Raw genomic sequence first — 14,575 nt, 5'->3', positions numbered from 1 at the left:
CGCACCACAAAAAAAAAAAAAAAAAAAAGAGTGGCCCCCTGCTTGCCACTAGAGAAAGCCCTCGCACACCAAACACAGCTTAATTAATTAATTAATTAACTCCTACCCCCAACATCTAAAAAAAAAAAAAAAGTACAAAGAGCTTTAGTGAGAATTTGAACTCATCCGTGGAACTTGAACTCATCCACCACCTGGAACTCCGCAGCAGGGAAAAGTCATGTACACATATGACACGAAAGAGCTTCATGTGGGCTTATCCTGCCTCACCCATTGGAAGGGAAGGTTCTAATGGCAGAGAAACCCAGGACCTGCCCCCAATGGTGGGGAAAGGACTGAATTCACAACCCTAAGCTGATTGACTATCGGATCGCCCACACTAAGGAAAAATTGTGCAAACACCTGATTAAGTCAACCTCAGGCCATTCACTCTGGGGAAGGGCTTCAGCTTCGCTCCAGTTTCATCAGGCAGGACAGTATCCACAAAGCAGAGACACCCTCTAAATGTCCAGAAGAGATGGCTTTGGCCAGAGAGCTGAGATGTCTAAAGGAGGTTGGGAAGACCTCTCCACTGGTCCTTGTCCACCCTGAGACTCTGGTCCACAGAGCACCACAGTCTTGCAGCTGGACACAGGATGTTCACTCTGCTACTGGCTTTAGGCTAGCTCCTGGCACCTGCCAGTAATTCATAGGGGTTAATACAGGATTTCAGGCTCAGAGAGACGTGGTCCACATCCTGGCTCTGTCACTTACTAGCTGTGTCATGTTAGATGAATCAAATAATTTCTGCTGAGTCTCATATTTTAAAAATTTGATTTCAGGTGGGATTAATATTAGCACCCACTTCATTGGTGTCATGAGAATTAATGAAAGGATGAATGAGGTTGACTTCCATCATCTTCTTTTTGTTTGGCTGAACCACAAGTTCGAAGGCCCCACCTTGGGCCCTGGGGATGGAGAAGTGGCATTGTGTGCACAGCTGTTTCAACCATGGCACTGATGTGAAAGAACTTCCCCATGACTTTGGAGGTTCCCCAGTGGTTGCAGGGAATGAAGTACCTGCAAAGCTGGTGTCTTTGTCTTTTCCAAAGACACCCCTCCCCCCTCCAAGGAGCCACACAAATATTCTCTCTCGTTTCTGTCCTTGGTCAACCCCTTAGAGGTAGCAATTCTGGCGCTAGCAGCCAACTTTCCAGAATGTGCCAAATAGGACAGGCCCAGCAGTGAGGTGATCACAGAACATCAGAGCTGTATCAGGTCATCAGAGACCACCTTGTTTTGCAGAGGTAGGGTTGCCAGATTTAGCAAATAAGATACAGAATGTCTAGTTAAATCTGGATTTCAGATAAAAGACCAAAAACTATTTTTTTGAGTATAAGTAGGCCCCATATTGCGGGGGGCATATTTCCAAATAAACTTTTTCTCGTTTACCTGAAATTCAAATTTAACTGGGCTTCCTGTATTTTATCTGGCAACCATGAGAGGGGAGCTAGGTGCTGAGAGGGAAAGCAACTTGCCGGGGTCACACAGCAAGCCAGGTCTCACAGCCAGGTCTGTTGGCTCCCAGGCCACTCTCTCCCACCCTCAATACATATAGCCCAGCTTTGTGTTTTTCACTTAAGGTGAATGCTCGCTAGACTGGGTGCTTCAGATTCCTTGTCTGTTACAGAATGGAAGAACCACTAACTCCGGGTTTCCAAGAGGAGAATCAGAACACCTATGGAGGAGAGCTGAGGTGAGGTTAGGACTTCAGGAGGTTCCGTCCAGCCTTATTTTCAAGTGAGGGCTCTCCAAGTGAGCCAGCCATTTAAGTGCTGTAAGGCTCTTAACTATTAAATGGGCACAATCGGGCCTATTTCCAAAGGGTTACTTTGAGGATCCACTGAGATGAGCAATTCCGGGAAAGCTGGCTGCTTGTGAACTGTGGAGCACATTTTGTGTCTGTGCTGTTTCTATCATGACCCATAAAGATGCAGGAGGAGGCTTGGCTGTGTACAGCTGAGCGCTGCACCCAAATGTCCCCACCCCCGGCTCCCAAGGGGCTTTGGGCTAAATTCCCGGCCTGGCTTACGAATCAGTATCCGTCCCATCCTGATTTACGGGAAATCACACCAGCGATCAATCAGCCTTAATTTGTAATTGGGCAATGTCCTGGGCCAGCCAATAGCTAAGACCGAACACCCGCCCCCCCACACCACCACCCCCACCACCCCGCCACACCCCGCCCCGACGCTGTGGGACTCTCCACTTAGTCTGCCCTGAAGCTGCCCAGTGACCGGGAGTTTGGAGCAGGTTTGGTGCTGGGGAGGAGGGTGTTGGGAGAAGGAGGTCTCCTCACCCTCATCTCCTTTTCCTCCCCAGTGCCCCGCCCCCTCCCCTTTATCTCTGCAGTCTCTGTTTGCTTGCTTCCTCTTAAGACCTCTGCCTCCCCCTCCTTCCCCTCCATCTCCTCCCCCAGGGCTGTCGTGCCCAGCCCCCTCTGGACCTCCCCTCCTGGCAGGGCCCCTGGCCTCATTGTTTAGCTAAAGCAGGACCCTCTGGATGGAACAGATGGACGGAGACCCGGGCCTGGGGGGAAAGGAAGGGCCAGCCGGTGCCGGGAAAGGGAAGCGGTTTGGGGAAAACAAAACAGGGGGAGGAGCCAGGGAGAAGGTGGCCTCGGCACGGAGGAGGGAGGGGACGGAATTCGCTGAGAGGGGTTAGGGCCGCGAATGGAATGGGGGCGGGCCCCGGGGTGGGGCGGGGTGGAGGCCCCCTAGGCCCGAGGCTCGGAGCTGGCACCGACGGTGGCTGGCTCTGCAGGTCTGGGCTGACGTCGCCGCCCAGATGGCCTCCAGGCTGACCTCGCTGACCCTCCTGCTGCTGCTGCTGGCTGGGGTGAGTGACCTCTTCGAGAGGTGGGGGAGGGGAGGGGGCCGAGGATTAACCCTTCAGGCTCCGGAGAATGAGGAGAGCTCCTCTTGGGCTCAGCAAGTGTGATCCTAGCGCCGGAGTTCGTGCAGAGCATGGGAAGAGCGGGGATTCAGACCCACGCAGGGTCTACTCCTGACTTGCTACGGTACCAGCTGCGGTGGCCTTGAGCCAGTCACTTCTGCGAGGCTACCAGTCCTGATTTACGAAGTGGAGAATAAAGCAGAAGGATCAAAGAGGGGAAGGAGATGGACAGCATTTTGCGATATTAAAAGCAAGGGGTTGTTGAGGAAAACTGGGCTGCGGAATGGAGGTTGGGCTGCCGAGACCTAGGCTCTCCCCCGTGGTCTGGGAGGTCAGGGATAAGGGATGAGCCCAGGACACAGGTGGGGGCTTAACTTCGGCGCGTGCATTCAGTGTATGTGTGTGAAGTTGACATTGGCAGTGCCCTTTGAGATGTATCAGGTGATGTGGTAGCGATCAAGGATCTGGAATCAGAGACCCAAGTTTGACTCCTAGTTTTTCCTTCCGCTTCCCTTGAGACCCTGGGCTAATTACTTAATTTGTCTCAGCATCAGTTTCTTTTACCAATGAAATGGGATAATATACGCTTTCTCTGAAGGAATTACTGGTGGTGGCTCCAGGGCAGGCCCCTCTGCTACCAGGCTTTCCCAGGAATAATTCTCTGGTAGCCCACCTTCTCTTCCTGCTTTGAGTGTTTGAAGGGAACTGTGCCTCATAATAAAAGAAAGAAAGAAAGTCTCTTGAACCACAGGATAGAGCCTCCTCACATCTGATTGGTATCAGCCCTGTGGATCCAGAGAGCTTACAAGGAGGGGAAAGTGAAGGAGATATCCCAAAAGGAGATATTCCCAACAATGTATCCATTCAAGACACCGAGGGCTCTTCCACGCTGCTGAAAACCAACTTGACCATCGAAACAGTCAATACCACCCAGCCCTTCAACCAGTCCACCACTCAACCCATCCAACCAACTACCCAGGCCACTACTAAGCCCTTCTGCCCAGCGCTTGTCACCTCCTGCTCTGACTTGGAGAGTCATTCAGCAGAGGCCGTGCTGGGGGAGGCTTTGACAGATTTCTCCCTGGATCTCTACCACACTTTCTCAGTAATAAAGAAGGAGGAGACCAACATTGTCTTTTCCCCGTTCAGCATCGCCAGCCTCCTCACTCAAGTCCTGCTTGGTAAGAACCTGACTGAGTTCTCTCCAGGTTATGTATTAGATGTTCCCATGAGGGGGGTACATATCCAGATACATACACAGCTATCTATGCCTCTGGAAGGAAGCTGTAAAAATGGGCTACACTGGGGGTGAGGGAGGGGAATCTTTTTATTCTGGAACTTTCATTTATTCTTTCATTTAACAATGATGTAATAGGCACTATTGCTTATAAAATCCTATGGACTATACAAGAACATATAAAATAAGGTCCGAGCCACCAATCATGGTTCAAGGTAAGGCCATAAGGAAGATGAATGATAAGAGAGAGATGTAGAGTAGAATCATGATAATGCTGCTTCTTAGCTGTGTGACCTTGGGCAGATCACTTAACTTCTCTGAGCCTGAGTCCTTCTGTGTAAAATGGAAATGGTTGTAGTGACCTAAAAAAAATTAAGCAGATAGCCCAGTGCCTGATGTGGTAGGAGGTCAAAAAATGTTAATTCCTCTGCTTTCCTGAGAGACCACAATCAAGTCCCCTGGGGTAATTACCCTAGGAATGGCACCAACAAAGTGCTACAGCAGTGGAAACAGCTGTCACTCCAAGGGGGAATTCCAGGAAGGCTACTAGAGACAATACAGTGAGCACATAAGAACCTTTCTTCTGTAGTCCCAGAATCCTAACATCCCTAGCCTGTACCCACTGGATGCCAGTAGCAGCCCACCCCCCAGTTATGACAACCAAAATGTCTCCACATGTGGCCAAATGTCCCCTGGGAGGCACATTTCAACTGATTGGTTTCAGTTAATTTTTTTATTGCCCAAAAGATATGGCTTGAATCTTTTCTCCATCCTCCAATTATTAACTCTGTGATCTTAAAATGAGTAGATTACTTACTCTCTTAAACCTCAGTTTTCTCACCTGTGTAACGGGGATAGGAACTGTCCTTACATAAAAGGGTTATGGTGAAGATTCAATGAGATAATATGGGAGAAGCACTTATGAAGCCTGGAATGAAGTAAGTGCTCGATACATTTTATCTATTACTGCACAGAAGATGTGTACAATAAGTATTCAATAATGAAAAACGGAAAGGGTATTGAACATGCATCCTCTTTTACGATTTCCTGATGTCTCTTCTTAACCATGATCTAGTGTCCCTGCCTATAGGGTGAACCTTTGTAAACCTGAACCAACTAAATAATAGGTCATGCGGAACAGGCAGCGATTGGACCAGGCTTTGGATGATGAGTGGTATTAAAATTAGGTAGGAAAACGGACGAAGAAAGTATTCAAAGCCCTAGAAAATCCTGTGATTATTCATAATTCCCCCACCCTTCTCTTTCTGACATGTATTATCTTCCAAAACACTTCTGGCTCTGATGATATGGGATTCCCCCCAGTGCAGCCTGGTCCCTCAACCCTGGTCCCCAACGGTGGTTTTTCACTCCTCCTGCAGTTGCCCCTCGTCTCTGCTGTTTGTTGTAGGGGCTAGAGGAGAAACCAAGGAAAGCCTGGAGCGACTCCTCTCTTACCCCAAAGACTTTACCTGTGTCCACCAGGCCCTGAAGGCCTTCACGTCCAAAGGCTTTACCACAGTCTCTCAAATCTTCCACAGCCCAGGTGAGTTCCCCAGGGAAGGATGGCAGGTGCTGAGCTGGGTCCTCAGGATTTTGATGGAGACCCAGCACTGGGGAAAGAGAGGACAGAGGGAATGTTAGAACTAGAACAGGGGGACGGAATGCAGAGCAGGTTGGGGCCTCAGAAATATCAGGTGGCTCCTGGGAGCTGGATAGGTCCCCTGGTGAGACCTTGGACAAGTCATCTGCATTCATCAACTCCATCTAAAGTAAGAATAGCCTTCTGCCGCGATGAAGAGTGGCCCCCGCTTGCCACAACTAGAGAAAGCCCTCGCACAGAAATGAAGACCCAACACAGCAAAAATAAATAAATTAATTAATAAACTCCTACCCCCAACATCTTTAAAAAAAAAAAAAAGAATAGCCTTCTGCATTCAGTAATAGAGAGGGCTGGAGAGCTTTAGACATAAAATAGACAAAAAATGCCTGTCAATCTGGGGGTTCCCGGGTTCCCTGGTGGTCCAGTGGTTAAGACTCTGGTCTTTTCACTGCTGTGGGCACAGGTTCAATCCCTGGTTGGGGAACTAAGATCCTGCAAGCTGCAAGGCCGAAAAGAAAAGTTTGTTAATCTGGGTCAGGGGGTCTTGGGACTCCTGTTCTTTGTACTTTTGCGTTATGTGACTTTGTTGTCATTTATGTATATTACATTATTAGGTAGGTAATCAGAGCAATAAGCTTCCAAAATGACCTAATGCAGTTCTTTCAAATTTTGCTCCCCAGAGCCCTAGGGTTCTGCAGAGCTGCTGCAGGAGTCCTGGTGGGAGTGGGGAGTCAGGGAGGCTGAGTGGGAAGTGAGGTGTCACTTCCTGTGAGAGGGAGATGAAGCCAGGTGGGCTTTGAACTCCCACCAGCCTCAACCAGAGCCCTTTTGTATTGTGGGCTTCAGACATGACTATATTTGAAACCTCAGTTCTACTGAGCTTAAAAATTACAGATTTAGTGTGATTTTCCTCTTTGAATAAGGAAAAAAATTTCCCTTTTATTTTTTTACTATAAAAGCAATACTCATTCATTGTAGAAAACTGAGAAAATATTGGAATTCCCTGGTGGTCCAGTGGTTAGGACTCTGTGCTTCCACTGCAGGGGGCATGGGTTCGATCCCTGGTCAGGGAACTAAGATCCCGCATGCCGCTCGGCGTGGCCAAAAAAAAATAAAATACAATAAACAGAAAAAAATCCCTGAGAACATATAGGAAAGAAAAAAGAAAGAAAGAAAGAAAACTCACCTATCACACCATTATCTAAAAAAAAAAACCAAAAACCCTCTTTTTAGAGATTGGTAAAAATATGGCTTAGAAGGATTCAAGAAATGTTGCATTTACTTATTTGCTATAAATCAGATTTATCCTCTGTCTTGCTAGGTTGGTGGAAAATACAGCTGCCTTCAATATTATCTATTTAGTCCAGGAAAAATTTCTCTTTCAAACACTTTTTTTCTTTAGTGGACCTGGGCTTTGGAGAGCAAAACCCAGGAAGTCTTGTCACACACCCTCCAGTGAGGCTGAAAAGCAGAGTCTGTTTCCTGTTGAATTAAGGGAAGAAAAGAGGGAAAAATACAGGCAAATGGAAGTTAAGATCTCAAAGAGTTACCTTGCCAAGCCGTGGTCCCATGGCAAATAGAGACAGTTAAAGCCTAGGATGAGTTCTCCTGCTCTTAGCTCAGGATTTGCCTTCTCTGGGTCTCGCTGAGCACATCTGTAAGAGGAGTGGGCTGGACCCCTGCTCCGACATACCATGTTCATTGGAGCAGAAAGAATGATGGGAAACAAGCTCCCTCTCCAAGCCTGCTCTTGGAAGGGGAGAGAATGTTCTGGGATCTCATGCCTCCCTCTCTCAACCTGCTTCCGCTGCCAGACCTGGCTATAAGGGACACCTTTGTGAATGCCTCTTGGAGCCTGTATGGCAACAGCCCCAAAGCCCTGGCAAATGACAGTAAAGTCAACTTGGAGTTCATCAACGCCTGGGTCGCCAAGAAGACCAACCACAAGATCAGGCAACTGCTAGACAGCCTGCCCGACGACTTCCGCCTTGTTCTCCTCAACGCTATCTACCTGAGTGGTAAGGGGGCCCTGGACCAGGGTGTCTTCCCATCCTGAGTGCCTCCTTCTCCTCCTGGCTTAAAACCCGCTCAACCCCAAGTTCCATGACTGGATCCCATGGTACCTGCCCCACCCCTTGCTAACAGAACCTTTAACTCTGCTTCATCCTCTCCCCACCTGCATTAGAGTAACCCTTCCCCCACTCTTCCCTCTAGCCAAGTGGAAGACAACATTTAACCACAGCAGAACAAATATGAAGGCCTTTTACAGCAGATCCTCTGTGATAAAAGTACCCATGATGAATAGCAAGAAGTACCCTGTGGCCCATTTCACAGACCCGACTTTGAAGGCCAAGGTAAGTTCTTGGCCCTTCGCACTCCTGTTTCAGAGCCTCTTGCGTATCCTGACTTCTTTCCTGCTGTGGCTCCATCCGTGTGGGGCATAGCCTTACCCTTAATTCATCATTTCTACTGCTTCTGACTCTATTTCCACCCTATCTTTTCTCCTCCCCCTCTCCAGCCTTGGCCGAGGCAGGCATTATATATTTGAGGTTGGAAAGCAGGATTCTAAAATTTCTTCATGCATCTCTACTGCATTGAGTGGCAAAAAGTGAGTCGTGTTCCTATTCTGTGCCTCTGTTTCTCTTTCCAATCAACCCACCAGTAGGCCCTGCTGGCTTAGTAAGTCCTCTGTGTGTGTACCTGTGTACAGCATGCATCTGTATGTGTACACATGTCTAGGTATATCCATGCGTTCCTGTATGTGGTAAGTGCATGTGTGTGCATGTGTTAAATGGCTTAAGTTCCTTAGCAGAAATTGAACAGTATGATTTCAGTGGATGAGGAGGGAAGAGAGAACATGGAGCCCAGAAGATTCTAGTTAGTAAACTCTCTCATGCCCAATGACCAGATATTTCTGCCTTGTTAGGACAGCAAGACACAGAACTATGAGACAGAAAACAATGGTGACTTGGTACCAGGCTGAGAAATATAGGCTCTGTTCTGGAACATGCCAGGCTTGTTTCCACCTTGGGACCTTTCCCTAGCTTTTCCCTCTGCCTGGACCCTCTTCACTCAGATTTTCACGTAACTTGTTCCTTCTGTTCGTCTGGTATCAGCTAAAAGGCCACCTTGGTGGAGAGGCCTTCCCCCTCCTTAAAGTAGCTTCCTCCTCACCCTGTAACATCATCCTGTTTTATTATATCCATGGTACTTATCACTATCTGAATTATGTTGTTTACTTGCTTATTTGATTGCAGTATTATCTATCTCCCTGAGATACTGTCTCTTTCCTTGGGATCAGAGACCTTACCTCTTTTTTTCCTACTATATCTGAGGGCCTAGAACAATACCACATATAATAAGTGCTCATTATGTTTGCTGAATAAATGAATGAATTCAATGGAAGATGCTAAAGGGAGCAACTCCTTTAGTATGAATGGCTAGGAAGACGTCACAGAGGTGGGTTCTTTTGACCACTCTTAACCATTCATGCACTTTTCTACCCTTCCATCCATCCGTCCCTATCCAATGGCTTTGAACGTTCCCAACGATTTAACAGAACCAGAATACGTGCATAAGGCAGAGAAGAGTGAATATATATGGCCGGTTCAGGGCATCACTCTAACTCAGAGTATATGGGGGAGAATATCAATGTGAGAGTTTTTTTGTTTTGGGTTTTTTTTTTTTAATTAATTAATTTATTTATTTATTTTTGGCTGTGTTGGGTCTTCGTTTCTGTACGAGGGTTTTCTCTAGTTGCGGCAAGCGGGGGCCACTCTTCATCGCGGTGCGCGGGCCTCTATCGTGGCCTCTCTTGTTGCAGAGCACGGGCTCTAGAGCGCAGGCTCAGTAGTTGTGGCTCACGGGCCTAGTTGCTCTGCGGCATGTGGGATCTTCCCGGACCAGGGCTCGAACCCATGTCCCCTGCATTGGCAGGAAGATTCTCAACCACTGTGCCACCAGGGAAGCCCCAATGTGAGGGTTTTCTAATGGCAAAGAAGGAGTTTTATGCAAAAAAACCCCACTCACTCTTTACAGTTTTGTGGGTTTTAAACAAATACTTGATTTAATATATTCGTGTTATAAATTCAAAATCAAACTTTTACTTAAGCCTTTAAATTTTTAGCTGAATTTGCTACATTATTAATCATAATATTTATATAAAACACTAACTTTCATTTGTTCTTCAATTAAGTCATTTTGAACAGATTAAACTCCTTTAAACCATTTGTTTCATTTACAAATATGGTTAATTAATATTCCCCTAAGCATTTTGAGCTTATGTATATACTTTATAAATACTTCATACATTTGATATACTTGATTTTCTCTTTTAGCATGTCAGATACCTGACAGAACAGAATTACAGCCCTGCTTGGCCATATCTTGCTAGCACCTAAAGCCCACTTGTGAATTGAAAATTCAACCTGAAGAGTAAATCAACTTTCAGTCAACATCTCAACATCATTCTTAAAACCAAATGAAATCATCCCACACCTTTTTGTTCAAAAGCATAAAACTAGCATGTCTGATTCTCTTAAAAATTATAAACGCTAGGGCTTCCCTGGTAGCGCAGTGGTTGGGAGTCCGCCTGCTGGTGCAGGGGGCACGGGTTCGTGCCCTGGTCCGGGAGGATCCCGCATGCCGCGGAGCGGCTGGGCCCGTCAGCCATGGCCGCTGGGCCTGCGCGTCCGGAGCCTGTGCTCTGCAACGGGAGAGGCCACAGCAGTGAGAGGCCCGCGTACCGAAAAAAAAAAAAAAAAAAAAAATTATAAACGCTATTTTAAATAACAAACACAGATTGCTCTGAACTTATCACCTGGTGTTAATACTACAGAGTTGGCTTATTTTGTTATTCCCTTACTTCATTCTAAATTTTCCTGGGATTTAAAGAGTATTTACCCAATGAAGGGGCTTAGGTTTACCAACTCAGGTACGCTGAGGTTGTTGGCTTGAAAATTCAAGACCACAGAGTGGTAATTTTTTGGTCACAGAGGCAAGGTCTGTACACAGGACATGAAGGGTGTGTACTGCCAGATGAGTGTACCCTATCTAGAGCCTCTGTCAACAGGGATCCCCATGTCCATGCTCTTCAGGTGATAAATCAGTGTACAACCTGCTTCTTCTGGACCGTTTTTTCAATTCCAACAATTGACTGTTTTCAGTTAATTTCTACATTGCCCAATTGAATTCTGCATTCTAGATTATTCTTTTCGATCTCTCAACCTCAACCATAATGCCATTTCAGTAATAGTCTCTTATATCCTATTAGTTTCTCAGTCCTGGCACTATTGACATTTTGGGTTCGATGATTCTTCATTGTAAGATGCTGTCCCTGGCACTGTAGGATTTAGCAGCATCCTGGCTTCTACCCACTAGATGCCAGTAGCACTGAGAGCTCCTGTTTCTGCCAGCTCCAAACATTGCCAGATGTCCACTGGGGGGCAAATTTGCCCTGAGTTGCGAATACCCCTGTATTGGACTTGTGGGTCCTGCATTTCTCTCATACTTTCATCTGGCTATCAGTTGTAAGTCCTTCTAGTGGCAAACTAGCTGAAAAGGTAGGCTAGGATCAGCTTGTACCCAATCTTGAATGCCAGACCAAGAGTTTATACTTAATCTCGTAGGCAGTGAAAAGCCATCAACAGTCTTTAAAAGGACGAACCTGATGACTGTGGTGGTACATTATGTACATTATATGCTTTATGCACAACATACTTGAAAGGAACTGGGCTCAGAGAGATCAGATTGCTTGCCTGTAGTGCGTAGTTAATCAGCAGTAGAGTCAGGATGTGGTCCTCAGCCTGTGTGATCGAAACTCGTGCTCGGGCTTCCCTGGTGGCGCAGTGGTTGAGAGTCCGCCTGCCGATGCAGGGGACACGGGTTCGTGCCCCAGTCCGGGAAGATCCCACATGCCGCGGAGTGACTGGGCCCGTGAGCCATGGCCGCTGGGCCTGCGCGTCTGGAGCCTGTGCTCCGCAACGGGAGAGGCCACAGCAGTGAGAGGCCCGAGTACCGCAAAACAAAACAAACAAAACAAAAACCTCGTGCTCATTCCTCTGCCTCTCGCCAGCACAGGGTTAGACCAGCACTGTTCACCCAGCTGGCATCCTCATCTCATGGGAAAGCCTGGGAGCCTAGTTCTGGCTGCTGCTTGTTGAAATAGTACAGACTGTAGCAGTGGACTGAAGACCAGCCTCGAGTAGGAGAGGGTAGGAGCCAGGAGAGAGCTGAGGTAGGAAGACTGACAATGTGCGTGTCTTACTCTCCAGGTGGGCCGTCTGCAGCTGTCCCACAACCTGAGCTTTGTGATCCTAGTGCCCCAGACCTTGAAACACCGTCTCGAAGACGTGGAGCAGGCTCTCAGCCCCCCTGTCTTCAAGGCTGTCATGAGGAAGCTGGAGTCGGCCAGGTTCCATCCTACTCACCTGGTGATGCCTCGCATCAAAGTAAAGAGCAACCAGGACTTGCTGGGTGAGCCCTGGCAAGACTGATCCTAGGCCATCAGAGGAGAAGAGGTTGTGACGGTGGGCTGTGGGTGGAGGGCGGGCCTTGAAATTCCATTAACCCTCTCATCCGTAATCTCAGGTTGCCCCTCAATCCTCTGATTATCCCACTGGATCGTGGAGGAAGCTGAGACTCAGAAAGTTTGCATGACTTACTCAAGGTCCCTTAAGCTGGTTAGAAGTGAGCCGGAACCCCAATACAGGTCTACAGCCCTCCCAACTGTTTCCATTGTGGTCCCTTGTGACATAGACACTGGGAACAGGTCACCGAGGTGGGAGTGGATGCTCCTCCCTCAGAGACATGTCATAAAACTCAGCCACCCCACGGTACAGGCAAGAAGCTCTCTACTAAAAGGGTCTGGAGGCTTCTGAGTTTAGGGGAGTCAACAGATACTCTGTTTCCTAACCTTAGACCTCACTTCCTGATCTTTGATGTCATGTCCAAATATATCACTTCATTTTCTGTTATAGAACTTGACTTCCTAATAGATGATCTTGTTTCCTAGTATATGACATCACACCCTTGTATGTGACCTCATTTGAGAACATATGTCCTCTTTCCGATACATTACCTCACTTCCAAGGTCCTTGTTGATAAGGAAGCAATGGCATCACGTTTCAGGGTTTTGGGGGGTTGGGGGCAGGGCTTCTCACCACTTGAGAGAAAGTGGTGGTTAGAGTGAAGATGGGCCCACTGTTAGAGGATCCCATGAACTGGCCCGGAAGGCACATTATAATGCGATTATAATTTGATAAACAACGAGGAGGAGGAGAAAGAGGGTATTGGAACTTGGGACAAACCCAGAAAATTCAGGACAAACGTCTCCAACAGCTGAGGGTTTTGTGCTGGTTTTTTTTTTTTAGTTGCAGTATTTTTAAAAATATTTTAAATTATTATTTTTTAATTTAACTTTTAAAATTTTTATACAATTTTATTTTTATTTTTTTGGCTGCATTGCGTTTTCATTGCTGCACACGGGCTTTCTTTGGTTGCAGCGAGTGGGGGGCTACTCTTCATTGCGGCGTGCGGGTTTCTCATCGCAGTGACTCCTCTTGTTGCGGAACATGGGCTCTAGATGCACGGACTCAGTAGTTGCAGCACATGGGCCCTAGAGTGTGCGGGCTTCAGTAGTTGTGGTGTATGGTCTCAGTAGTTGTGGCGCACAGGCTTAGTTGCTCTGCAGCATGTGGGATCTTCCCGGACCAGGGCTCGAATCCATGTCCCCTGCATTGGCAGGTGGATTCTTAACCACTGCACCACCAAGGAAGTCCCTTTTGTACAATTTTTAAAGGTTACTTTCCATTTACAGTTACTATGAAACATTGGCTATATTCCCTGTGTTGTACAATCGTGCTGGTCTTTGACTTATTGTTTTTCTCTGGTTATGCCCTAGAATTCTTTGACTTTACCTACGACATCAACCTGTGCGGGCTGACAGAGGACCCGGATCTGCAGCTTTCTGCGATGCAGCACCAGTCCGTACTGGAGCTGACGGAGAGCGGGGTGGAGGCGGCTGCAGCCTCTGCTATCTCTGTGGCCCGCAGTTTGCTGGTCTTTGAAGTGCAGCAGCCCTTCCTCTTTGTGCTCTGGGACCAGCAGCACCAGTTCCCGGTCTTCATGGGGCGGATATATGACCCTAGCACCTGAGATCTGCAGGAGGCCGACCAGGGCAAGCCCGACCCCTCTGGCCTCAGCTCTTCTAGTTGCAGCCCTGCTGCTGCCTGCCTGGACTTGTCCCCAGCTGCCTCGCATCTCTGGTCCGCCTTCCACCTGAAGGGCTCCCGTGGGGTCTGGTGAGGGGACCTGCTTCTATCACCCCTTCCCTGTGACTCTCCAAAGCACTTTTTGCAGCTTTCTCTGGTACAAATACAGCAGACTCTACAAATAAAACCTGGCAGACCATGACTTCCTCTCTCATTTATTTGCCTTTCAATTTTAGAGGACTAGGGCTTCCGAGGCCCCTGTATCGGCTAGCTATTGCTGTAACAAGTCACTCCAAACTTAGTGGCTTAAAATAGCAACTATTTATTATTTCACATACGTCTGGGGGTTAGGGCTGAGCGGTCTTGCTGCTGTGGGATGGACCTGGCTGACCTTCCCTGGGCTCGCTCATACATCTGTAATAGTTGGTGGGTTGGTTGGGGATGACTGATCTACGATGGCCTCAGCTGGAACACCTTGGCTGTCCTCTGCATGTCTCCGGCATCCTTCCAGTAGTGCTAGCCTGCGGTGGCAGAGTTCCAAGTGCGGAGTCAAAGATAGGCAGTCTTTTTCACACCCTGCACCTCTGCATCACGTTT

General features: G+C 47.7%; 1 protein-coding gene across 2 annotated transcripts; it reads left to right on the top strand.

The window, feature by feature from the left end:
- Window positions 1–2,198: 2,198 nt before the first annotated feature.
- SERPING1 (serpin family G member 1) lies at window positions 2,199–14,180 on the top strand. Of its 2 annotated transcripts, XM_082629081.1 has the most exons (8): window positions 2,199–2,289; window positions 2,800–2,874; window positions 3,683–4,112; window positions 5,577–5,711; window positions 7,583–7,786; window positions 7,983–8,122; window positions 12,041–12,242; window positions 13,669–14,180. In XM_082629081.1, the coding sequence occupies exons 2-8, from the start codon at window positions 2,824–2,826 to the stop codon at window positions 13,920–13,922; spliced, it is 1,416 nt and encodes a 471-aa protein (XP_082485207.1). In that variant the 5' UTR covers window positions 2,199–2,289; window positions 2,800–2,823; the 3' UTR covers window positions 13,923–14,180. The 2 variants fall into 2 exon arrangements, with proteins under 2 accessions (XP_082485207.1, XP_082485208.1); XM_082629082.1 differs by lacking the exon at window positions 2,199–2,289 and having other exon boundaries at window positions 2,731–2,874.
- Window positions 14,181–14,575: the final 395 nt, after the last annotated feature.

Source organism: Mesoplodon mirus (genome assembly GCF_964341445.2).
Source record: "Mesoplodon mirus genome assembly, chromosome: 7".
NCBI classification, from domain to species: Eukaryota; Metazoa; Chordata; class Mammalia; order Artiodactyla; family Ziphiidae; genus Mesoplodon; species Mesoplodon mirus.
Note: the sequence above shows the minus strand (reverse complement) of the source record. Positions and strands in the feature narration are given on the sequence as shown.

What these genes read in the sequence shown, in the direction of transcription:
- SERPING1 (XM_082629081.1), top strand. Translation starts at nt 2,824, where the DNA reads ATGGCCTCCAGGCTGACCTCGCTGACCCTCCTGCTGCTGCTGCTGGCT. An exon ending in CAACGCTATCTACCTGAGTG is followed by an intron (nt 7,787 to 7,982) that starts GTAAGGGGGCCC and finishes TCTTCCCTCTAG; the next exon opens with CCAAGTGGAAGACAACATTT. An exon ending in GAGCAACCAGGACTTGCTGG is followed by an intron (nt 12,243 to 13,668) that starts GTGAGCCCTGGC and finishes GTTATGCCCTAG; the next exon opens with AATTCTTTGACTTTACCTAC.